The following is a 25,268-nucleotide window of genomic DNA, read 5'->3' as shown; positions in this document are numbered from 1 at the left end:
GCGGTTTCATGTATATGTTAAATAGTAGGGGGGACAGAACCGAGCCCTGCGGCACCCCATAGGTTAGGGGCCTCGGGGACGATCTCTCCCTCCCCACCAACACCGACTGCGACCTGTCCGAGAGGTAGGAGGAGAACCACTGTAGAACAGTGCCGCCCACCCCCACCTCCCGCAGTCGTCGCAGAAGGATACCATGGTCGATGGTATCGAAAGCCGCTGAGAGGTCGAGGAGAACCAGGATGGACGCGTGGCCTCCATCTCTGGCTCTCCAGAGATCATCGGTCAATGCGACCAAAGCGGTTTCAGTGCTGTAACCGGGCCTGAAGCCAGACTGGAAGGGGTCAAGATAGTTAGCTTCCTCCAAGGTACGCTGAAGCTGTAAGGCCACCACCTTCTCAACAACCTTCCCCAGAAAGGGGAGGTTGGAGACTGGACGATAGTTGTTAAGAACTGCTGGATCCAAAGACGGTTTCTTCAGGAGGGGCCTCACCACCGCCGCCTTAAGCGTTACACCTGTCCTCCGCGAGCTGCACTGGCTACCTGTTGGTCTCCGGGTGCGCTTCAGGGTACTGATGACCACCTTTAAAGCACTCCATGGTAGTGGATCTGAGTACTTGAGAGACCGCCTGCTGCCGATTACTTCCCTAAATCGACCAATTAGATCGCACAGACTGGGCCTCCTCCGAATCCCATCTGCCAGTCAATGCCGACTGGCGACCACACGGAGGAGAGCCTTTTCTGTTGCTGCTCCGACCCTGTGGAACGAGCTCCCCATGGAGATCCGTACCCTCACCACTATCCAGACCTTCCGCGCAGCCCTCAAGATCTGGCTCTCCCAGCAGGCCTGGGGATAGGCTTCCAATTCACCCGCCCGAGTGTTTGATTGTTGAATGAAAGTTGTGTTTTACTATCTTTCTTTGTTCACATATTGTTTTGTTTTTGACCTTGCACCCCCCCTCCCCCCCTGTGGTTGTAAGCCGCCCTGAGTCCCCTCAGGGAAAAGGGCGGCATATAAATCCCAATAAACTGAAACTGAAACTGAAACTGATCTGGCCGAAACCATTTTGGAGCTTCAGTGTTGCCACACTGAGGGATTTGGGGGGGGGGGTGGATTAGAGATAGCTGGGGTTGTGTAGTCAAAATAAAATACTTTCCCCTGGAAACCAAGGACATTCTCACACCTGGCCGGAAGGAGGAGTGATGTCACCAGACCTGTGGACGGTGTCCTGATTGGGCCATGTGACTGATTGTCTGGCTCTGAAGGGAAAACTGTTAATTAGGTGAAACCCCAGGGGCCCATCAGAGTTGGTTTCCACCAGATGTGTGCCAATATGATATTTCCAGTAAAGCTATTCGGTGAGGAACTCATCTTGTCAGAGTTTGTTGCAGAAATCACATCCAGAAAGCACACACAGATAACTGATTCAGCAGGATTCATTAACTTCTTTATATACATAATAACACAGGAGTAAATGTACAATATCAATAATGGATTCTCCAATGTGGTAGTAGTTACAGGCAAAACACAGGCAGAAGACAGATTGGTTTCAGTTCAGAGTTCAGAGCTTAATACGGACAAAGATAACCTCATCTATACAGGGCAGTTAAGTTAAGCCTAAGCCATGCCTAGGCGCCTAGCTGTCTCCAGCAAATATTTCAGTTTCTAAACAGCCATCATTGGCTGACCTCATTGGTTGCTATGCCTATTCATTGGCTGACTTTGTTACCATGTCTCTGCCAGTTCATGAATATTCTGACCCATCTGCCAGAGTTTTTGCTTGCAATGGATCTATTACTTGGAACCTTGACTTTTAGAACATTTTATGAAGTGTATGGAATGGATTACCTGAAAAGATGATTAGTATTTTGATAGCCAAAATTACATATTTTAATTTTTTACAGGCAACTTCATTACATATGTTATGTAAACATGGTTGGGTTAAGGATGGAAATGTGGGTTAATTTTTCTTATCTTTTTGGCCAGGATGTAGGGATAGCTTTTCACTTTTTGTTTCAGATGACTCAAGTCTATCCCCAGTAAGCATAGACGATGCTCTTTATATACAAGCTTGTTTGTTTTATTTGGACTTCTTATCAAGGGTGATCCAGTGGTTACGGCATCATGCTAGAAAGCAAGAGCTGATGAGTTCAAGATCTGCCTTAGCCATGAAAGCCAAGTGGGTTACTTTGTCTCAGCCCAACTCACCTCACAAGGTTATTGTGGGGAAATAGGAGAAGAAAAGTGTTTTTGGATATGTTACCTGCCTTGACCTTTTGTAAAAAGTATGTGATACGTGTAAATAAATAACCAGTATTTTGCTCATAAATAAAAGGTCATGTTACATTTGTTTAATTTAACTCTTACACGAATGAGAGTTAAAATATGCAACTCAGATGAGATGGCAACTTTTTTCTGTTAGCAGAAACTGGTGGGCAAACAAAAGGAGAGATTTGCAAAAATGCAAGATGATATTTTTTGTTACGGCAACTGACATACGCATCTTATGAAAATGCTTCTGAAAACATTATCTGGCTAGATCATTGGAATCTATGATCTAACCAGCAAAATGTTTGTTGTGACATTTTGAATACACTGTCACACAGATCATCATTAGTCCATTATATGCCTAACGTCCCAAATTTCTGACAGCTCCAGGGCAAGAATGTAAAGCTTCTCATGGATAACAAGTATCTACAAGTATTTCAAAAGTGCTTTCAGTTGCTAATGTTATCATTTTTCTACTTTTCTTTAGAATTGCGAAAAACCAATGATGTCAACTGTTGTTTGTTTATAAAGTCAAAGTTACAAAGAGAAAATGGAGAGGTACCGTATTTTTTTTTAAAAAAAATTGATAATATTTGTTTCCAAGTGCCAGGACAAAAATGAATCAACACTGGGTTCTTCCAAGATACAGGTGGCCCTCAATTTATGATTAGTCACTTAGTGACTGTTTAAAGTTCTGGCAGACTCCCTCCCACAAAAGCACTTCCCTAAAGGAACTAAGCTGTGGTCCCAAAGTTCCAATGGCTGCCGCCCCCTAGTAATCACATGACCGCATTTTGGAGGACTTGGAGAGCATCCTACATTTATGACTGGTAGCATCACAATTTATGCCGTTTTTTGCTGAAAACTATCATTTGCTTCTGTTTTTCGGTAACCCCCGTTTGAGAACAATGTGCTTAAGAACTACAGATTCATTTAATGACCTTGGTAGTTTGCTTAATGACTACTGCAAAATAAAGGTAGTAAAATCAGGTTGGTCACATGAATGATCCACTTTATGACAGTCATGACTTAAGGCAAGCTCTATTACCGTCATCAGTCAGGAACTACGTGTATCCTAAATTAATCATATACAAGCTACTTCTGAGATGTGAACAGACTACTTTTATGCTCAATGGAATCTGTATGTGCCCTAATTCATATGACTAAGAAATCCTCATAATAGTCGTCATTTGTAAGAAACTGCAATGACACCAGAATTACAGTATGAGCTTTACTATGTACTGATGGACACACATCTGCTACATAAGTCACATCTTTTGCATGATGTTGTGATGCCACACAAGTCCTCATTATCTCTATCCGAGTACATCCATGCTTGACAGCTTATTGTAAGTACCGCTGCATGATCCAAAAATAAATGGAAATGGTGTTACAAAGTCATTTAAATTGTCCATCAAAGGCCTAGAGTCAACCATGTGTCTGCAAAAGACCTATCAGCTACAGGCAAGTTCATATTTCTTGTTCCCTTATCCACTGGTAATGAAAGGCATCTGTGATCTTGAGTATAGAAATTGATCCTTGTGACCAACAATCATTGCTTGCTTAAACTTTTGTGCACAAACTCATTAAATTTATTTCCAAAAGAATCTGTTCTAGTGCCACCATCAACCTCGACCAGCAAATTTTCATTGCCTTGCATACTATTTGGTAGGGTGTACAATAATTTCATCTGGAAGAATCTGAAAACAGGATAATTATTTCAATAGAAATAAATAGAAACATATTTTCCATGATTTTCCCATTAAGTATGCAAAATATTTTACTTGGCTATTTCAGAGCTATTTTAATTTTAAGTTTTTAAGTTTTAATTTATTAAAATGATGCAATCTTTTGTGATGGAAAAAAAGCCCTCAAAAGATAAAAACTATGTAAATATAAAGATTAGAGTTAATAAAAATACAGATGTAACAAGAAAACAAACTTGTCATGCCTAAAATATTTTAAGAAGCCAAAATGTTGTAGTTACAACCATTAACAATTCTATAAAAAGCACAACTCAGCAGAAGGTCATAGAAAATAAATGAGCCTTAAAGCTTTTCTTGAAGGCCTCTGGTTACAAACATTGCATTTTATTCCTACCAAGAGTTTCAGAAGAAATTAGATTGCTCACATTTTTTTTTTTGCAATACAGCTTTTTACAGCTGTCTCATGTTAGTTGTGTTCATGGACACCAAGAGATAAGCATTTCCTCCACATATTATTCAGTGATGGAAGGAACATTGTAGACCCAGAACATGTTGCTTTCTAATTTAATAGCCAGTGGTATAAAGAAAGGGCTCAGTGGCTAAGACACTGAGCTTGTTGATCAAAAAGGTCGGCAGTTCAGCGGTTCAAATCCCTGATACCGCATAACAGAGTGAGCTCCCGTTACTTGTCCCAGCTTCTGCCAACCTAGCAGTTCGAAAGCACATAAAAAATGCAAGTAGAAAAATAGGAACCACCTTTGGTGGGAAGGTAACAGTGCTTCATGCGCCTTTGGTGTTTAGTCATGCCGTCCACATGACCACGGAGACGTCTTTGGACAGCTTGGCTCTTCAGGTTTGAAACGGAGATGAGCACCCCTCCCTAGAGTTGGGAACGACTAGTGCATATGTGCAAGGGGAATATTTGCCTTTTACTATAAAGAATGTTTTCCAAAAGTCATTCTAGGTAAGAGATTCCCAACTGTCTTTGGATTTGACCTTTGAATAATTTGCCAAGGCTCCATTCTGGAAAAAAAATGTATGCAAACAGGATAATTGAATTTAAATTTAATTAAAATCAAATATAGTTAAAATTAAATCAAGGGTATTTGTGCTGCTGAAGTTACCTATTCAAGTAACGAAGCATCGGCAAGCAAACAACCAAGTTCAGAGTGCACTAAAGACTTCACAATACAACCCTGACTTACAGATTTTCTCTTCTATTCTGGTAAAAATATTGCTTTGAGCTTTTAGTCTTTGTCGCTTTCATGCTGGTCACAGTATTCAAGAAAGTTGGCAGAGTCTCCGGACAAATATTAAATCTGTCTTAAATTAATGCAAATGGAATTATATGAATGTCTTCGTATATTTAATGATCTCATGGTTCTTAACATTAAATTTTATAATTTGGGTGCAAGTTTTGAAATGGATCCAGGAACTACAGCAAAAGGTTTGCAATGACTGTATTTCTCAGTACATTTAGACAATTCCTGCAAGGCAAAACCTTTAGTGTGTTAAGAGTTTTGGTTTAATCTGGATTCCATAGCCATTCATTTTAGTCTTTAGATCCAAACTGCCCTATCAAGTAATGGATATGACGATCTTTGTTTTTTCTATTTCGCCTACACTAAAATACACTTTGTGTTGGTGTCCAGTGGTAATCTAGACAGGTTTTTGATGGGACATACTGCTTAATTTCAACTGCTTGTCAGTGGGGGTATTTAAACAAGAGGTGGATAATCCATGGGACATATGTGGCTGCAAGCACTTCATTTGCATGTCCCAGACTATTCTTAGATTGCTTAATTAAAAGTAGTAAATATCCAACTTTGTCAGCATAACTGGTTCAAATAAATATGTTGAGTCTTACAATATCTATTAATCACCTTTATAAAGTGCAGTCCCACAATTCCGTACCTGTCAAGCTTCTCATTTAATGATGTTATCTCACAACTGAACAAATGCTCAATATTTCTTGCTTTGCCTGATCTAAACAGTTTAAAGAATTGACACATAAATAATAATGTAGTATCAGCCCTCCAGGTAAACCAGATAAGTAACATAACCAGATAAGCCAATTCTATTTTAATGTAGGGCTACATTAAATAATCTTGCAAGTTGTCTCCTTTTACAGCCCACCTGTTTAAATAAGGTGGGACCATTAAGCAACTGCAGACTCTCCCACTTCTTGTCTATTCAATCCCTAGGTAGCATCTCTTCCCCTCATTCCTCAAAGGCAGTGGTTCAGTGGCTAAGACAATGAGTTTGTTGATCAAAAAGGTTAGCAGTTTGGAGGTCGAATCCCTAGCACCGTGTAATGGAGTGAGCTTCCGTTACTTGTTCCAGCTTCTGCCAACCTAGCAGTTCAAAAGCATGTAAAAATGCAAGTAGAAAAATAGGGGCCACCTTTGGTGGGAAGGGAACAGTGTTCCGTGCACCTTTAGCATTTAGCCATGATCACGGAGAGTCTTTTGACAGCCCTGGCTCTTCGGCTTAGAAACAGAGATGAGCACCACCTCCTAGAGTCGGAAAGGACTAGCACATATATGCGAGGGAAACCTTTACCTTTACTATATACATCACACATAGCCATCTGAACAACTGAATTATTGCCAATCAAGTATAGCTATCAACCCTGAAGCTGTGGCCATTTTCTTTCCTGTAGCCTATTCTATAAGGATTTTTCTTCACATTGCTTCAGGCTTGACACAGCCTGGAGCTGAGATGCAAGGAACGGGTTGTAGAGATAACTAGGTTGCTGTAGCCAAAATAAAATTCTTTGCCTGGGAATCAAGGTCATTGCTGCAGATATTTGGAAGGTGGAGAGTGAAGTCACCCAACAACTACACTGTGTGCTGATTAGATTATGTGACTGGTAACTGGGAGAAGTTATAAATGTTTACTTTTAATTGGGTATAGCTCATGGACAAACCTTGATTAAGAGTTATGTTACCACTGTCTTTGTCTTTGCTTCTGTCTCTGCCTACTTCTTAGACAATAGAATGTGAAAATTACTGGAAAAACAGAAGCAATTTATAGATAGAGCAGCTGCCATGCAATTCTGGAGGAAAATATGTTTGATTTAAGGGCAACAGCTACAGTGCTGCATACTCTGAAATGTCCCCCTCCCTTTTTTGAAACTGGTGTATTCTGTAGCCTGGTGTAATACATATTTAATCAAAGAAAAACCCTCCTTGAGTTCCTCTACCTTTTTTTTTCTAATCAGGAATCAAGACACTGTACTGTGGTTGAAGAAGATTCAGAAGGAGATAATGACTCAGAAGAGTTTTACTATGGAGGGCAGGTAAACAAGAGTTATCAGTCACCTAGATGGAATTTAAAAAGAATATTGAATCTACATATAATAAGATGGACAGTCTTCATATCCTACTCTACAGTTCTCTTTTTTTCCTCTTACCATTACACAATAACATGTAATCTTCCCCATGAAAGTGGACTCTTAACTTCCAAAATAGCTCACAATATTCTACCACTTCAGAACTGTTCAGACTTGTAATTCAAATGAATGGGCATTGCTTATTCTTGCTTTAGGAAGAACCATTTACATTAGAAAGTGTTTCTGAAAACAGCTAACAATTTTTTTTTAAGAATTTCCGCTGATTCCAGAGATTGTCTTCAAATACTAAAAGCAACAATAGCTTTCTGCCATAAGAAAAATTCCCCAAATCAGCTATATGGTAAAGATCAACTTATGGGGAATCCAAGTTGGATTTCAATTATCATTTAAAATTAAATGATTAATTTAAATGATTAATTGCAATATTCAGATCATTATTGTTCATCACTAATGGGGCCTATGCAGTTTGTGCAAAAAAAAACCTGTAGTCTTGGTTTTGTTATAAACTAAGTTCTTCATTCATATTTGTATTTTTATTCCATATTACAGAATTGCATTTTTTGTGTATGTTTGCTTAAGGCAGTGAAAGAAAATCTATTTCCAATGAAAGATTTTATAATACAATTTCAGCCTGCTATCGTTCCAGACACTTGTGGTCCTCATGTTGCTTTCTAAAGGGTTCAGTGTTGATAGTGTGAATTGGATTCCTGTTGTGATATTTACACTTTAGACTGCTTTTGATCTTTACTCTTAAAATACGTGCATGTTAGAAATTTAAGTATGTACATGATCAAAAATTAGGGAAGCCTATTTTCCATTTAAATAATATTTATTCATTAAAAGTCAGCCAAATGTGTTTAATCTTCTTATCCCTCATTAATGTGAATCTTAAAATGTCAGTATATGTGTCTGATAATTGATATATTGACTATCATATTTCAGCTTAGGATTTCAACCCTTTATATAGATGTTAATAAGTGAAAGTAGCATGCAAAGAATTGCAGAATGACAAAATAGTATTCAGAGAAGCATTATTCAGAGTCCATTGCTCCGTGACTTTAGGGACCTGGGTATCTCCAGGAGTACCCCTAGTCCTACAAATTCCTGAATATATTTCATTTTCTAGAAGAAAATCTGTTCTGTCTTTTACATTGCATTTACATGTTTGTACAGATACTTTTCAATAGTGGAATTAAATAATGAAGACTTATGAAGAATTTCATAAGTCTTCATTATTTAATTCCACTATTGAAAATGCTGAAAAAGAAATTATTATGATACAGTACCGACAAATGGAGTTCGCATTAAGAGTAAGGGGGCTGCGTGAGGAGAAACAGGAGAACCTGAAACAGATCCTATCGGAAGCTTTTGATCGCCTGATGGGAAGACCAGGGACCAACCAAGACTGGCAAATTGACAAAGCTTACCGCGTTATCTCCTGGCTGGCAAAGCAGAAGCAGCTTCCTCGAGACATCGTTATATATTTTACTACAAGAGAGCTTAGAAATATGGTACTGCAAGCGTCTTATAACACTAAGCTTCAAATTGGCGGTCAAGACCTGGCTGTTTTGAAAGAGATACCACCTCAAATGTTAAGAGCCAGGAGAGACTACGCTTTTTTGGTCGAAGAACTCAGAAATCGTCAGATACAGTATAGATGGGATGCGCCATTTGGCATCATATTTACATTTGATAAGCAAAGGTACCGCCTCAACTCTGTATGGAAAGCCCGAGATTTTTATTATAATATATTGAAGGCCGGACACCCTGCACCATCTGGACCCAGAGAAAGACCACAAGAAGGACAGGATAGACAGCAAACTACACAACCACCAGACAAGATGGAGCATCTCTCTTCTCTAGAAGTGCAAGGTGCTATGGAACTAAGACCTAGCCGCATGACTACTAGACGTATGCAGAAACAAGCTAAAAAGCAACAGCATCAACAATCATCGGCCATCGATCAAGGAACTACAATAACAAATCTGGAAGCAGTGGGAGGAGCTAGACCTAAGGTTAAACAGGCCATGCAGGAAGCTCTAAAAATGCTTCAACCAACCAAAGATGACAACTAAGATTTTAACATGGAATGTCAACGGACTGAATTCTCCACAGAAGAGGAAGAAAATATTTCATTATCTCAAACAGTTTAAGAACGATGTAATTTGTTTGCAAGAAACTCATATCAAGTCAACTGATCAAAAATATTTGATCAACTCAAAACTTGGTCAACATTTTGCAGCTTCTGCTATGGAAAAGAAGAATGGTATAGTTGTATACTTAAGAAAAGATATGAAAGCTGAATTAATAGAAGCAGATCCCTTCGGAAGATATATTGCTTTAGACTTAATCTTAGAAGGGAAAAAGACATTACTTTTGGGAATTTATGCTCCCAATCAACAGCAAGATAGATTCTATAGAAATCTTCATGCTAAATTAGTACAGTGGGACTATAGTTCCTGTATACTATTGGGTGACTGGAATGGAGTGATAGATACTAAGAGAGATAAGAAGATTTCCCGCCTAAATACCAAGATGCGAGCAAAGTTACCCAAATCTTTCTTTGACATTATGGATGATTTTGAATTGAGAGATATTTGGCGAGAAAGAAATGCAGAGGAATATGACTTTACTTTCTTCTCGGACAGGCATCAATCCCTCTCAAGGATTGATTTTATCCTAACCACTAATGATTTGCTTTCTAGGGTCAAGAAAACAAAGATTGCAGCTAGGGTCCTTTCGGACCACAACCCAGTTTGGATGGAGTTGGGAAGGGTAGTGCAGGCAAGAAGGTCTTGGAGATTGAATGAAAACTTATTTAGATATGAAAAGTATATTAATGATTGTAAAAAATTACTATCTGAATATTTTGTTTTGAATATGAATAAGGGTACATCTATGGAATTTGTATGGGACGCAAGCAAAGCGTATATGAGAGGAGTTTTGATGAATATAAATAAAACACATAGAAATAAGCAAGGGTTAAAACGAACAGAACTGGAAGAGGAAATTAAGAGAAAAGAGCTGGAGTTAACAATGAACCCAGACGATACAAAGGTTAAGGAAGCTATTAACATATTAAAATCTCAATTTGACATGTTGATCTCTGACCAGGTAGCTACTAATTTATTATATGCAAAACACAATACTTTTTGTAATGCAAACAAACCTGGCAGATGGTTAGCTTATCAGATTAGGAAAAAAAGGAAAACTCGAAATATATCTAAACTGATTTACAGAGGGAAGGAGGTGTTTCAACAGGAAGAGATTCAAAAGGCTTTCTGGGAATTTTTTACAGAACTGTATAAAGGGGATAAAATTAATGGTTTAGACATAGATAAATATTTAGACAAAGAGAAAATACCTTCCGTTAGAGAAGAACACAGGCAAAAATTGAATCAACCAATAACCTCGGGGGAAATCCTGCAGGTAATTAAGCAATTAAAGTCAGGGAAAGCACCAGGTACAGATGGCTTGACAGCGGTTTACTATAAAAACTTACAGTTAGAAATGGTAGAACCTCTTAGAGAATTATTTAATATGATTCAAACGGAAGGTAAAGTCCCTCCATCTTGGAAGACAGTGTTTATATCTTTGATACCCAAAGAAGATCAAGATACTACTCAACCCAAAAATTATAGACCTATTTCATTACTGAATGTAGATTATAAAATTTTTACTAAAATATTAGCAAATAGGTTAATGTTGGTCATTCAACAATTGATACATATGGACCAAACAGGTTTTATACAAGGGAGACAGATGAAAAGTAATGTTAGATTAATTATTAATGCATTAGAATATTTGGGAAAGAACAACCAGATCCCTGCTGCGTTTATATTTTTGGATGCTGAGAAGGCCTTTGATCGAGTTAACTGGCAATTTCTGCTGAAAATACTGCAAAAAATGCAGATAGGAGATAATTTTTTACAGTCAATTAAAGCAATATACCAACAGCAAACAGCACAAATTATAGTCAATGGAAATCTAACAGACTCTTTTCAAATTGGAAAAGGTACAAGACAGGGCTGTCCTTTGTCCCCATTATTGTTTATTATAACTTTGGAAGTATTGTTGAATAAAATACGGGGCTTGGATGGTTTAAAAGGGATCAAGATTAGGCAGCAAGAATATAGAGTCCGCGCTTTTGCGGATGATTTGGTCATAATATTGGAACAACCGCAGGAATCCAGTATGGTTTTAATGAATACGATTAATCAATATGGTCAAGTGTCGGGTTTTAAAATAAACTTAGGAAAAACCAAAATATTAGCTATAAATATGAATATTAAACAAAAGGAAGAATTAGGAGTGATGCTAGGATGTGAGGTAGTTAAAAAAGTCAAATATCTTGGAGTTAACATTTTAACTTCAAATGGGAAATTATATAAGCATAATTATGAACCACTTTGGCATAGCATACAGACAGAGATGAAAAAATGGGAGAAATTGCACTTATCTTTGCTGGGTAGGATAGCGGCAGTGAAAATGAACATTTTACCAAAATTTTTATTTCTTTTCCAAATGTTACCTATACTTAAAAAAGATGCGAACCTTTTAGAATGGCAGAAGGGTATCAACAAATTTGTGTGGGCAGGAAAGAAGCCGAGGGTAAAGATGAAAATAATGCAAGATGTACGTGAGAGAGGAGGATTGAAACTACCTAATTTAAAACTATATTATGATGCAATGGCATTATCTGTAATTAGTGATTGGACTCATTTAACCAATGATAGAATATTGAATATTGAGGGACACGATCTGGTATTTGGTTGGCATGCTTACCAGTTATTCAACAAAAAATTGGATAAGAATTTTAAAAGTCATATTTTAAGAAATGCTTTATTGCGGGTTTGGAAGAAATACCAATATAAATTAAATGACAAGATACCCATGTGGGCAATTCCTAGACACGCAATTGAAAATATGAATACAGCACAAAAACAGGACAGAATTAATTACAGACAGCTTCTTACCTCGGAAAGGGGGGTATTACAATTAAAATCTTTAGAGGTATTAAAAGAGGAGAAGGTAGTTCAAACATGGTTTCAGTATGGGCAATTACAGGCTAGGTGGAAAATAGATCAAAAAATTGGTTTTATCCAAGTTGAGGATAATCTGTTTAAACAAATAAGAGATCAAAGCTTAATGCATATAAAGAGGATATATAATGTATTAATACAGATGGATTCGGAAACAGAATTAGTTAAAGATTGTATGATAAAATGGGCTCAAAATATTGAGGAACCAATAATGTTGGATACATGGGAAAGAATCTGGGTAAGAAATGTGAAATTTACACAAGCTCAAAATCTGAGAGAAAATTTTTACAAGATGTTCTATAGATGGCATTTAGATCCTAAAAAGTTGGCTTCTATGTATCCGAATGTACAGCCTAAATGTTGGAGGTGTGGTTCTCTCGATGCTACATATTATCATATATGGTGGACCTGCCAAAAGGTTAAGGCATTTTGGATAAAAATATGGTGGGTCATGCAAAATGTTTTTAAAAGAAGGATAAAGTTTATTCCTCAGTTATTTTTACTAGGTATATGTACTGACTTTACAGTGGTAGAGACCAATTTGATTCTGCACCTGATAACTGCAGCAAGACTGTTGGTGGCGCAATATTGGAAGAAGGAAGACTTGCCTACAATCCAAGAATGGACATTGAAAGTAACAAACTTAGCCGAGATGGCTAAAATATCGGCATATCTCAAAGATCATTCAAATGAGATATATAAACGAGACTGGAAAAAATGGATTGACTATATACAAAATAAATACGGGACTAAGAAATTCCAGTTAGCCTATGCTTAAGATCAGAAATGATTTAAACTGTTAAAAGTCAGTTCAGTAAGAAGAAGCTAAGGTCAATCTAGAATGTCATTAATTTCTTTATTTCTTTTTTCTCAATAGATTTTAGACTGTGTTAGTTAAAAATCCATACCGTGTACGGGTTCTGGGAAGTCGGGGGGGGGGAAGGAGGAGGGGATGTGGGGGGGTGGAGGGAGGGAGGGGCACACACAACAAAAAAAAATTGTACTTCAATGTCTTAATGATTGACAAATGATGACATTTTTGTGTTTTTTTTTAAAGAAAAATAAAAAAGTTCTGTTTAAAAAATAGTGGAATTAAATAATGAAGACTTATGAAGAATTTCCATTTCGAGAGATTCAACTTACCCCAAGTCTTCAGAAATCAATTGAAACAATATTTTGATAGGGTTTTTTTGTTAGTAGGCTGCTATTTGAGCCTACTTTTTTGTAATTTTATTTAGGGGTACTTTTGGGAAAGTTGTGGTATATATAGGGTATTAATGAACTTACCCACTAGGGTAGTTCAACAGCTAAAAAAAATTAAGATTAAAAGAACAAAACAATTGCCAAAAGAAAGAAAGAAAATTAAATGTATGCTTATCTCTAATAATGCTTGAGGAATTTTTGTATGAATTAATTGGATTTAATCCTCTCAGGATTCTATGCCAATGGAATATAATAAAATAAAAATATGCATAATTGTCCCTTGGGCTCCTCAGCTTTCCCAAATTTGTGATGTCATGTGTGTATTTTATAAGTATGTATCTTAGAAGCATCTATTTTCAAACAGTGTCTGTTGTAAAAATCTTGCTCTATTATATTACCAATTCAATATTATACTATTAATAGTAAAGTACATTTACAGAACAGTAATATTTACTTATGTGGAAGTTAGTTGCATTAAATTCTGTAAGATTCTTGATTTGACAGATACTTTGTCTGCATAATGCTATTCTATGCTGTTCCTTTTCAGGTTGAGCAATGTTATATAAAATCCAGAAAAATCATAAGTAATGAGCAAAATTAATTACTGTAAGAGATAAAAGGAAAGGAAAAATCTAGTTTACACCAACATCATTCATTATAGCTCTCTCTATGTCTTTCTATCCTTGCAAATCATTCTGGATTTTTCAACCATGCCATTGTCCTTAAATTTCTCACAGTTTTACAACTTAATCAAACCACAATTTTCTTAGTCTTCCTGTGCTATTTTCATGTCATTTGCTCTTCCTCATATATTTACTTTTAAACTCTGATCATAATTCATTTTGCCTATGTGAGCAAACCATCCCAGAGTACTTCTTTCAAACTGATCACATATTTTTGTATTCGATTCCCCCTTCATTTATCATCCTATTCATTTTTGTCCCTACTTGTTCTTGCCCTATCACAGACACTTCTTAAATGACCACTTCCTGCTGCATTTAAATTTCTCCTGGCACACCAAATTTTCACTTCACATTGAATAAAGTACAGTTTTACACATAGCTATCATTCTTCTCAACAAGACAGTCTATTAGTCTATTTGATTATCCACCTTTGTAACCATTTTATCAAAGCACGTAAAACTTACCTACCTGATCTCATTTTCCCCCATAATGTTCACTCCTTGCAATCATAACTACCTTGATTTGATATATTCATTTCTATATTGCTCATAGTGTCATATAGTCTAAACATTCAATGCCAAAAAATCATATTTCCATGAAACAACATGTCATAATATGTATATAAAAGCACATGCTTTTAACATGTATATAAAAGCACATGCTCATTCAAGTCCCCAACCGACACACATCTAATACAAATTACAAATACAAATTACAAATACAATTCCTTACAAAAACATTCATTACACATTTACTCATTAATAAACAACTAAAGGGACATCAGACAGCTTTAGCTTATTTTATGTTCTATGTGAAACATTTGCTAAACATTTAATTTGTAAACACACACCCTCCATTGCTCTTATTGAATCCAGTAAGAAATTTCAATTCTTTCAATTCACACCAAGCATTCAGTATTCCAAAGCTATCAAGTTTATCATGCATTTTGTTCTATTCAGCTAATGTTCAATATATTTTCTCATATTCATACATTCCTCAGTGAAATGCAAAAAATGCAAAATTCTTGTCTGCATTTCACAGAATAAAGCCTGATCACATTTCCAATATTTCACTATCGCCTCTTGTGCCCTTTCAATCCGAATTCTGCCCAATAAGTTTCTAGGCCCACCTTTCAAATTAATTCCTGTAATAGGATTTTTATAATCATTCTTTTAATATATATGGGAGGGAGCATACTGCTTCCCTTTTGCCTTTCAGGTCCACCTAGGAGCCTTCCAGGCAGGAAAATGCAACATGTATGTATGTACGTGTGTGTGTGTGTGTGTGTGTGTGTGTGTGTGTGTGTGTGTATATATATATATATATATGTATATGTATATATATATATATATATACACACACACACACACACACATATATATATAAATGTTATTAATATTTTTATTAGGGAAACGTTAAAACATTGGACATAGTGCGACATTTCTGGCATAATCATTTCTGTAGAGTTCTTAGATCTTACAACAATAACAGTTTATAAATCCATTACTTAGGTATGTGTAATCAGTCAAATAGCCTATCCATTATTCCCTTTCGTTATATAGTTACTATCAATACATATACATATCCAGTTCTTACCTATAATACAATATTCATACCATATTTCCATTTCTTAACTTCTATACTATTGCCTTCTGTGAAATGTATTGACCAATAGACATAAATAATCATGAATTTAAACATATTCTAAAAACTGTAATTAATGTTGAAATGGATCTAAGAACAAAGCCAAGTAAAAGTGATAAGGAGCAGAAATAGATGGATCCATCCATCTTTCTTACTAAATAAGTGTTGTGCTTTTAGTTAATGGAACTGAATAATCAGAGATGAATGGTTGCGATCAGTGGAAAGATTAGAAGACAGAGATGGTAAGAAAGAAAAGAGCTTTGAGCTTTGATTGTTTTGTTTCTCCTGCAAGGCACCTGTATAGAGTTTTACAGAGAAAAATGCTTTGTTCTTCACAAACGACAACCAGAAATCTATATCATGTCTCAATTTAATGGCTCATCACTTTCAAGTACCATTTTTTCAGGCACAAAAAAGAGATAGCTTTTATCTTTTTGAGTACTTCACTTTTCATTATGATAATGTTTCTGGAAATGAAAGCAAAACTACATTTGCCCAGACCCCCCCACCCCCCAAAAAAGTGTTAACATTATTGTTGTGCCTCTCTTTAGATCTGTCTAAAAATAGAGGTAGGAATCCATCATTCAAAGTTGCTGCTGTTCCAGTATGTCTCCGTACACATTGGGGAGAGACTCTATTTGTTTCTTTTTAGCATTTTCCAGAAAGATTCTGACATGGCTTTGATGAGAAACCATGCATTTTTCTTCATCTTTTGAATTGAACAAATCTCTTCTTCCATTCACATACTGCAGTACAGAGTTGTACAGTACATAAGATGTACAGTACATAAGATGTGGAACTAGAACAGGGTAGAGCCAGATTCAGATTCATTTTTAGCCCTAGAAACCTATTAGATCAGCGGTCACCAACTGGTGGTCCGTGGACAAATGGTGGTGGTCCACAGAAAAATTATTTGCATTTTTTTATATTGCACTAAATCAGGGGTCCTCAAACTACGGACCCTGGGATGGATATGTGTAATGAACATTTGGGCTGATGTAGAGAGTCTCCCCCTTCATTTTTGTGTGGGTTGGACGGGGGGAGACATTCCGACTAGGGGTCTGCTTCAGCCTCCTGGTGTGGGCCTTTGGCCAAAGTGTGGAGGGAAGTGCTGCTGGTGGTGAGGAGCCAGAGGGACTTCTTCCAGTGGGACTGCATCATGGCCTGGAACTGGCTGACCATCTCAGCCTGCTGAACCTCCAGGCGCCGGTACCTGGTCTTGCACTCCTGCAGGTCTTCCCTCAGCTTGGAAAGCCTATGCTCATAGTCCTCAGTGAAGTGCTTCTACTGAGCCTCCTTCTTAGTCAGATCCAACTTAACTGAGCTGTTTTGCCAACTCTTTCTCATGGTGGCTGCTTAGCTCGAACAACTACCATATTTTTCGGAGTATAAGACACACCTTTTTTCCTCAAAAAAGAGGTTGAAAATCTGAGTGCGTCTTATACATCGAATACCTCGCAAAGCCCCACCCCTTCACCAAAATGGCCATGCATATCCTTGTGGAGGCTTTCAGAGAGCTCCTGGAGGCTGAGGAGGTGGGAAATGTTTTTTGCCCCCCCCCCCAAAGCCCTCAGCAGTACTCTATAAGATTCCGTAAGGCTATGCATCCCATTTTGTTTGACAAAAAATGGGACCGTTTTCGTGAAAAACAGGCAATTTTTTGCTCATTTTTGCCCCCTACTCCAGGAGCACTCTGCAAGCCCCCCCCCCCCCCCCCGCTATTCATGCCTTTTTTTGGGGAAAAAACGGGCCCGTTTTTAGAAGGTTTGCAGAGTGCAAAAAACTTTTATTTTCCTTTTGGAAAGCTCTTTAACTGATTGATGAGAATTACATTGATCAAGTGCTATGCCAGCAGAAACATCTACCTATCTACTGTATTTCTCTCTATTTCTATTTCTCTCTCTCTATCCCTCTCCCTCCCTACCTACCTACCTACACACACTCTCTCTCTCCCTACCTACCTATTGTATTTCTCTCTCTTTTTTCTCTCTCTCTATCCCTTTATCTATCCACTTAACTCTGTCTCTCTCCTTACCTATCTACTGTGTTTTTCTCTCTCTCTCTTTCTCTCTATCCCTCTACCTACCTATCTACCTACACTCTTTCTCCCTACCTACCTATTGGATTTTTCTCTATATATATTTCTCTCTCTCTCTCTATCCCTTTACCTACTTACCTACCTACCTACCCTCTCTCCCTCCCTACCTATCTACTGTATTTCTCTCTCTCTTTCTATTTCTCTCTCTCTATCCACCTACCTACCTACCTACTCTCTCTCTCCCTACCTACCTACTGTATTTCTCTCTCTTTCTCTTCCTGTCTATCCCTCTATCTATCTACCTACTTTTTTTAAAAAAATGCCTCTTCAAAACCTTGGTGCGTCTTATACTCCGGTGTGTCTTATACTCTGAAAAATACGGTACTTCCTATTGGGACCCTAAGAAGTTCAGAAAGGCAGGCAAGGAGTGGCGAGAAGGGGAGGGGCGAGTAGAGGCTGGTGAGGCACCCCTCGATGTGAGTGACATGACCACCTAGCCATGCTCACCCAGCCGATCATTAGGCAAATCATATTAGTGGTCCATGGGATTTAAAGTTATGAATTTAGTGGTCCCTGAGGTCCGAAAAGTTGGTGACCCCTGTATTAAATGACTTTGGGACAATTTCTACTATGGTGCTTTTCAAAAAGGCAGCTAGACTTTCTTGGTTTTTTTTCCTTGAAAGAATATTTCAGTGAAATGTTTTCAAAGAACAAAACACAAGATAGTCCAGTTACCTTTTGGAAAAGAACCGGGTGATACCTGGGTGACTGAGAATCTCCATAGACACATTGAGCTAATTGTTTTCTCTGCCTTGTCTTCTCTATAGGATTATTCCTTTTGGGGGGGAGGGAGAAAGGAAATGTGCAGATTGTTAGACATACTATCTTGAATTCCTGGAGAGCCATAGTATAAAGATTAGCCACACTCAACAGAAACAATGATTCAAACACGAATAGGGAGGAAAATATATTAAACTCTGATAATATATTCTTCTGTGTAGGTGTTCTTGGAAATCAAAATTCAGTATGAATAAAACCAGATAAGCTATACCTATAGAGAAATCTTTTACTTGGACAGATGCATTCTCTTGAGTTCCATAGCCTTGAATAAATTGAGTTGCTTTGTAAAATATGATACTGCAGGGTTGTCGACAGCTGGCAGGTGTTCACAACTATTTAATTCTTCAGATAGCTTGCTAGCGCTCCCCCTCTCCATCCCTCCCTCCCTCCCCCACCTCTCTCTCTCACACACACACAAAGAGTTCCCATTCCAGTCTGGAGTGTTGCAATTTCAACTGTATAGATCTTTCATTATACCTACTGCTTCAACAAAGCCTAAAGGAATTTGCAAATAAATCTAAAAGCTAAACATTCAGATTCTAATAAAATCAATGCTGCTATAGAGTAAATGGGAGGAAATGGTCTCTATCTAGGGCAGTGTTTCTCAACCTTGGCAACTTGAAGATGTCCGGACTTCAACTCCCATTTGCTGGCTGGGGAATTCTGGGAGTTGAAGTCCGGAGATCTTCAAGTTGCCAAGGTTGAGAAACACTGATCTAGGGAAAAAGTAGACCAGCACAGTGCTAATGCTTAATTTTACCATTAGATAACAACTTCAGTATTTGATAATCTTCGCCTTCAGTCAGAACCATTTACAGGTAGGCCTCAAGTTACAAATGAAATGGAGCCTGCCCATTCCATTCGTAACACGAGAATTTGTTGGAGTGAATCTCGTACCTTAAATGTGATCACTCCCTCTTTCGCTCATGCATTCGTTAATCAAATGCATGGTTTGTTAAGTGCATATGAGATATCTCGGGATGGGGAAGGGGGCCTAGTGATAGAACAAGCCACCTGCTTCAGTACACCGACCCACAGATACCTCATTCTCCCTGCCTCCATCCTACTGAGCTGGGTCACTTACCTGATGAAGATCTGTTTCCCCTCCACCCTGTTTCTTTGCCTGCTCCCTCCTTTTTCATTGCTGAAGCCTTCCTCAAGTAGTTAGGCAGCAAAGAAAGGAAGCCCGGATGTATGCATGTGCCTCCTTTTTCACTGCCAAAGCCTTCCTCAAGAAATTTAGGGGCAGCAAAGGAGGCCCAGAATGGCACACATGGCCATCCGTGCCTCCTTCCTCACTGCCTAACCTCTTGACAGCTTTGACAACTAAAAAGGATGCCCTGATGGCCGTGTGCCCCATTCTGGGCCTCTTTCTCATTGGCAAAATGCTTGAGGATTGCGTCTCTGTAGGCTTCCGCAGCCCTTCGCAAAAAGCTTTTTCCGGTAGGAACAGAGCTTCGGAGGCATGCATTTGCCCCCCTCAAGCTTCGCTGGTACTACAAAGGCTTTTTGCAAAGGGCTGCTGAAGCCTACATGGATACAATCTCCCTGCAGACTTTGGCAAGGAAACTGCAAACAGAGGAAAGTCCTGAAGGCCTGAAGCCTTCCCTCTGTTTGCAAACATCCAGAGGGTTAGGTAAGCTCCCCATTGGGAGAGTGACTACATTCAGCGAAGCGTTGTGAGACGCTTCGTTGTGAAACCAGCATACAGAGACACTGCAGTTTAAATAGGCTTTTACTTTCGTGGAAATAGAGGTATCAGAGTCCATCAAACAGTCCAAGTCATACACTGATAAGACAGTCAGTCATCAATGTCGTTCAATTAAGGGATAATCCAAATAACATAGTCCAGTATCATATAATCAGTTCAGTACTCAAAGTTTGCTAACAGTTGCAAAACTTACAATAGCTCACGGCACTCAGATCAGATCAGCCCAGCCCAGCATCTAACAGAGAGAGCTAACAGTCATTCTGGCTCCCTCTTATGGCCGATTGAGGAAAACAGCAACCAATCACATTTTACAGTATGATTTAAAGAAACAGGCACAACATTGTTACATGATTTATATATTGCCAACCCAACCGTTAGATTATATTCCTAACGCAGACCTCAATTCACAGAGAATAGAAACCTAAAGTGCATGATCTCACAGGAAGTTAGGCCTTTGTTCTCTACGAATACACCAAAAGCCTGAAGCAATGAAGTAGGCAAAGAAACCGCAACAGAGAGGAGATCTTTGCAAGGTAAATGAGTCTCCACAGGGAGAGTGCCTGTGAAGACCTGGTGGGGTGTGTGTGAATAGGCAAGATGAATGCTGCAGAGCCTCTGCAGTTGTTTGTAAGAGTGGACAACTGCCGTGATGCTACAACATTCATAATTTCGGGACTTGTTTGTAAACGCTAGGGGACGCTTATCATGTACTTTCGAACATTCACTAAGGGAATACTCATAACCCAGGAATTATTTATGTATGATATAGGTCTCCTACTCAGATGCCAATAGATTGGTATTTAAATAAATCTTATTCAAGTTTTCTTGGCATCATACATCCTGAAGGTCAACTGTAAGATGAAATAATGAATAGTAATTTAGCACCGGCTAACAGCATATTTGTGAAATAAATGTAATATTACGTAAACTAGGAGTATGAACGACTGCCTGGGATACTGTTGATGTATGACAGCTTATTGTGGATTATGCAAGCATGTCTTAAATATATATTTTATTAAGAATTTTTTATTAATGAATATAAATAAACCTAGACACAAAAATAGAATAGAAAAAGAATAAAAAATGCAGAAAAAAGAAAAAGAGAATATAATAAAGAAATGCTTAAAAAGTGACGTCAAACATTCTTCATAAGTATAAACAAATTTACTGACATAGATGTAGTAATTCAGTAAATACAAATTAAAAGTAAAAAAATCCTTGTGGTGTACTCTCTAGCTAAACAACAATTTATAACAGAGTTAGACAGGTTCAGTACTGAATGGAATAAGTAGTAAATATAATTAGTATTATATTTCTGATACCAATCTTTTCCACTCTGGCCTTTTAATGAAAAAATAAAATATTTTTTGAAATATTTATATAGCATCTCCATGTAGCATTTTTTTAAAAACAATGAGTACTTAAATTCTGTCTTGGCTTACACCTATTACATGAAGATGATCAGATGCCCTTGTTTGTCATGAGGACTAAGCACAATGGCCATGTTGACAAGTCTTCCTTCTTCCAGTATTGCACCACCAAAGGTCTTGCTGCTGTTATTAGGTTCAAAATCAATGTAGTCTCTATAACAGTAGAATCAGTAATTATACCTAACAAGAATAACTGAGGGGTAAACTTTATCCTCTTTTTAAAAATATTTTGCATACTGTATATACTCGAGTATAAGCCTAGTTTTTCAGCCCACTTTTGGGGCTGAAAAAAGCCGCCTCGGCTTATACTCGAGTCAGTGAAAAATTTGCCCGAAATGGAGGAGAAAAAGGGGCGGGGCCATGCTGCTGGGTGACACTCGTGAATGGCCCAGTGCCCCTGTGAGTTTCCCCTCCCTCTGTGTCAGTTTGCCGCGCAGCGCGCACCGCACCATCCCCCCTCCTCACGTTCTAATGTAATGCAGGGCTGTCTTACGATTCCCCTTCCTCCCCCTCCTGCCGCTCTGCAACGATGTCCCACCTCCTCCTTGTTATGGCAAGCAGCCACATAGCGATGTCCCACCTCCTCTGGTACAGTGATCCAATGATAGGAATCACTGTGCCGTGTGTCATAGGAGGCGGGACATCGCTCCCGCGGCTGCACGGGACATCATCATCACAGCGGGACATCAGCATCATGAGGTGAGTGAAGTATTTCATTGAATACACCGCTAGTTTACTGTTTTTCTTTGAAATAAATATTCAAAAACATTATTGGTATCTATTTTTATTTTTGAAATTTACCGGTAGCTGCTGCATTTCCCACCCTAGGCTTATACTCGGGTCAATAACTTTTCCAGTTTTTTGTGGTAAAATTAGGTGCCTCGGCTTATATTCGGGTCGGCCTATACTCGAGTATATACGGTAATCCACCATATTTTTATCTAAAATGCTTTAACCTTTTTGCAAGCCCACCATATATGGTAATATGTAGCATCAACACAATCACATCTCCAGCATTTAGGTTGCAAATTCGGATACATGCAAGCCAATTTTTTAGGATCTAAGTGCCATCTATAAAACATCTTATAAAAGTTCTCTCTCAGGTTTTGGGCTTGTGTAAATTTTACATTTCTTACCCATATCTTTTCCCAAGTGTCCAACATTATTGGTTCTTCAAAATTTTGTGCCCACTTTATCATACAGTCTTTAACTAATTCTGTTTCAGGATCCATTTCTATTAGAACGTTTTATAACCTTTTTATGTGCATTTGACTTTGATCCCTGATTTGTTTTAGTAGATTGTCCTGGTCTTTCGTAATACCAATTTTCTGATCTTTTTTCCATCTGGCCTGCAACTGTCCATACTGAAACCATGTTTGGATTACCTTCTCCTCTTTTAGTACATTCAAGGGTTTTAGCTGTAATACCCCTCTTTCTATAGTAAGAAGCTGTCTGTATGTAGTTACATCATGTTTTTGTGTTATACTTACGTTCTCTATTGCATGTCTGGGAATTGCCCCGATAGGTATCTTATCATTTAATTTATATTGATATTTTTTCCAGACACGCAATAAAGCATTCCTTAATATATGACGTTTGAATGTCTTATCCACCTTCTTGTCGTATATCAAGTAAGCATGGCAGCCGTATATCAAGTCATGCCCCTCGATATTCAGTAATCTATCCTCTGTTGAATTAATCCAGTCACTAATTATTGATAAAACTACTGCTTCATAGTATAGTTTTAAACACAATGGCCATGTGGACAGATCACACAAGTCTGAATAAGAGTTTTTCCAGGAGCAGCAATAGTAATAGGATGTTTATTTTATATTCTTGCTGCTGAGTGTTGATGGAAACAGAATTAACTTTTTGGTTCCATCTACTAAGGAATCCAGTGGGGTTTCCCAGGGCAGAACTTAGGACCAGAATTCCAAGACACCATCTAGCAAAATGAGTTCCCAGTGGAGAAGGGGACATTCAGCAGAATTGACTGCCTTCTCTTTTTACAGCTATACTTACTGAGATGGAGCAACTTTATGTTTGGACTAGGCGCCGAAAAGGAAAATGAGATATTGGAGAAGGAAAGCTTTGCTACTCAATTTGTGATACCTTAAAAGAAAATCTTTCTTATTCCCCACTCCTCTGCAGGTTAGTTATGATGGAGAACTTCACAAACATCCACAGCTGGAAGCTGACTTGGCAGCAGTAAGAGAAATCTATGGGCCAAATGCAGTATCTCTCAGGTTGGTCTGTCTATTTTCTCTATTTAATCATCTATCCATTCAGGGGTATCCAAATTGGTTTGTTCAAATTGATTCAGAAGAATCCCCAAAATTTTTCTGGTTCAGAAATCTGAATCAATTCTATCCAAATCTCAAAACCTGATTCAGTTTGGGTTAGTTTAAATCATTAAAATATTGGTACATATGCTATATACAACACCTAGCAATTCACAAGCACATAAAAATGCAAGTAGAAAAATGGGAACCCCCTTTGGTGGGAAGATAACAGCGTTCCATGCGCCTTCGGCATTTAGTTATGCTGGCCACATGATTATGGAGATGTCTTCAGACAGCGCTGGCTCTTCGGCTTTAAAACAGAGATGAACTCCGCCCCATAGCGTCGGGAACAACTAGCACATAAGTGTGAGGGAAACCTTTACCTTTACATATGCTATGTTGTCCCAATCAAGTACAATAAATTCAAGTATGATCATTTTGACTAATGAGTTCAGTCCTTTGGTTTCCTTTATTAAATGACTTCATCCTTTCAATAAGCTCAGGGTGTTAAATGCTTTTTTCATTTTTTTTCTTTAGATATTAAGAATATCTATGTAAGCAAGGAAAAGTAATTTTTTGTGGATAAACAATTACATTTTAACAAAAAAGAGAAAATATTTCATCAGAAACTGATGAGAATTAAAGAATGAACATATAAAAATAGCTATGAGATGGGCAGCCATTTGTATTAATGAAAAAAGAAATGTGATTATAATTAAATAGAAATATAATTATCTTTACTTCATAGCAAAAATTCTAACTTGGTGATCTAAATGCTGTCTTGAGACACATTTCAAAGCCCTGGTTTTCTTTTAAGTTACACTAGAATTGAACCAGGCATTCATTCAAACAGAATGTTTTCTACTTGGCCATTATAATGGAAAATAGTCAAATCAATATAGGCAGAATTGGTTGCAGGCCTGAAGAAATTCTGGGCAGAAATCAGAACTTTTCTAAAATCCATTTAAATATCCCACAATGCCTCAAACCGTTTGTGCATCAAAGCATTATGGGAAGCAATTATAGTAACGAGATTTAGATAATCACTGCTGCTTAGAACATTAAAAA

The 25,268-nt window shown here is 37.9% G+C and overlaps 1 protein-coding gene across 1 annotated transcript in view; it reads left to right on the top strand.

The window, feature by feature from the left end:
- The window catches only part of PARP8 (poly(ADP-ribose) polymerase family member 8), a 227,410-nt gene that overhangs the window by 124,345 nt on the left and 77,797 nt on the right, over positions 1 to 25,268 (top strand). The window contains exons 5-7 of the mRNA XM_032214393.1: positions 2,754 to 2,824; positions 7,196 to 7,273; positions 24,070 to 24,164. Of these exons, the coding sequence (XP_032070284.1) occupies positions 2,754 to 2,824; positions 7,196 to 7,273; positions 24,070 to 24,164 (244 nt within the window). The remainder of the gene's footprint in view (positions 1 to 2,753; positions 2,825 to 7,195; positions 7,274 to 24,069; positions 24,165 to 25,268) is intronic.

This window comes from Thamnophis elegans, chromosome 3 (assembly GCF_009769535.1).
Source record: "Thamnophis elegans isolate rThaEle1 chromosome 3, rThaEle1.pri, whole genome shotgun sequence".
Taxonomy (NCBI): domain Eukaryota; kingdom Metazoa; phylum Chordata; class Lepidosauria; order Squamata; family Colubridae; genus Thamnophis; species Thamnophis elegans.
This window is presented reverse-complemented; position numbering and strand designations above follow the sequence as displayed.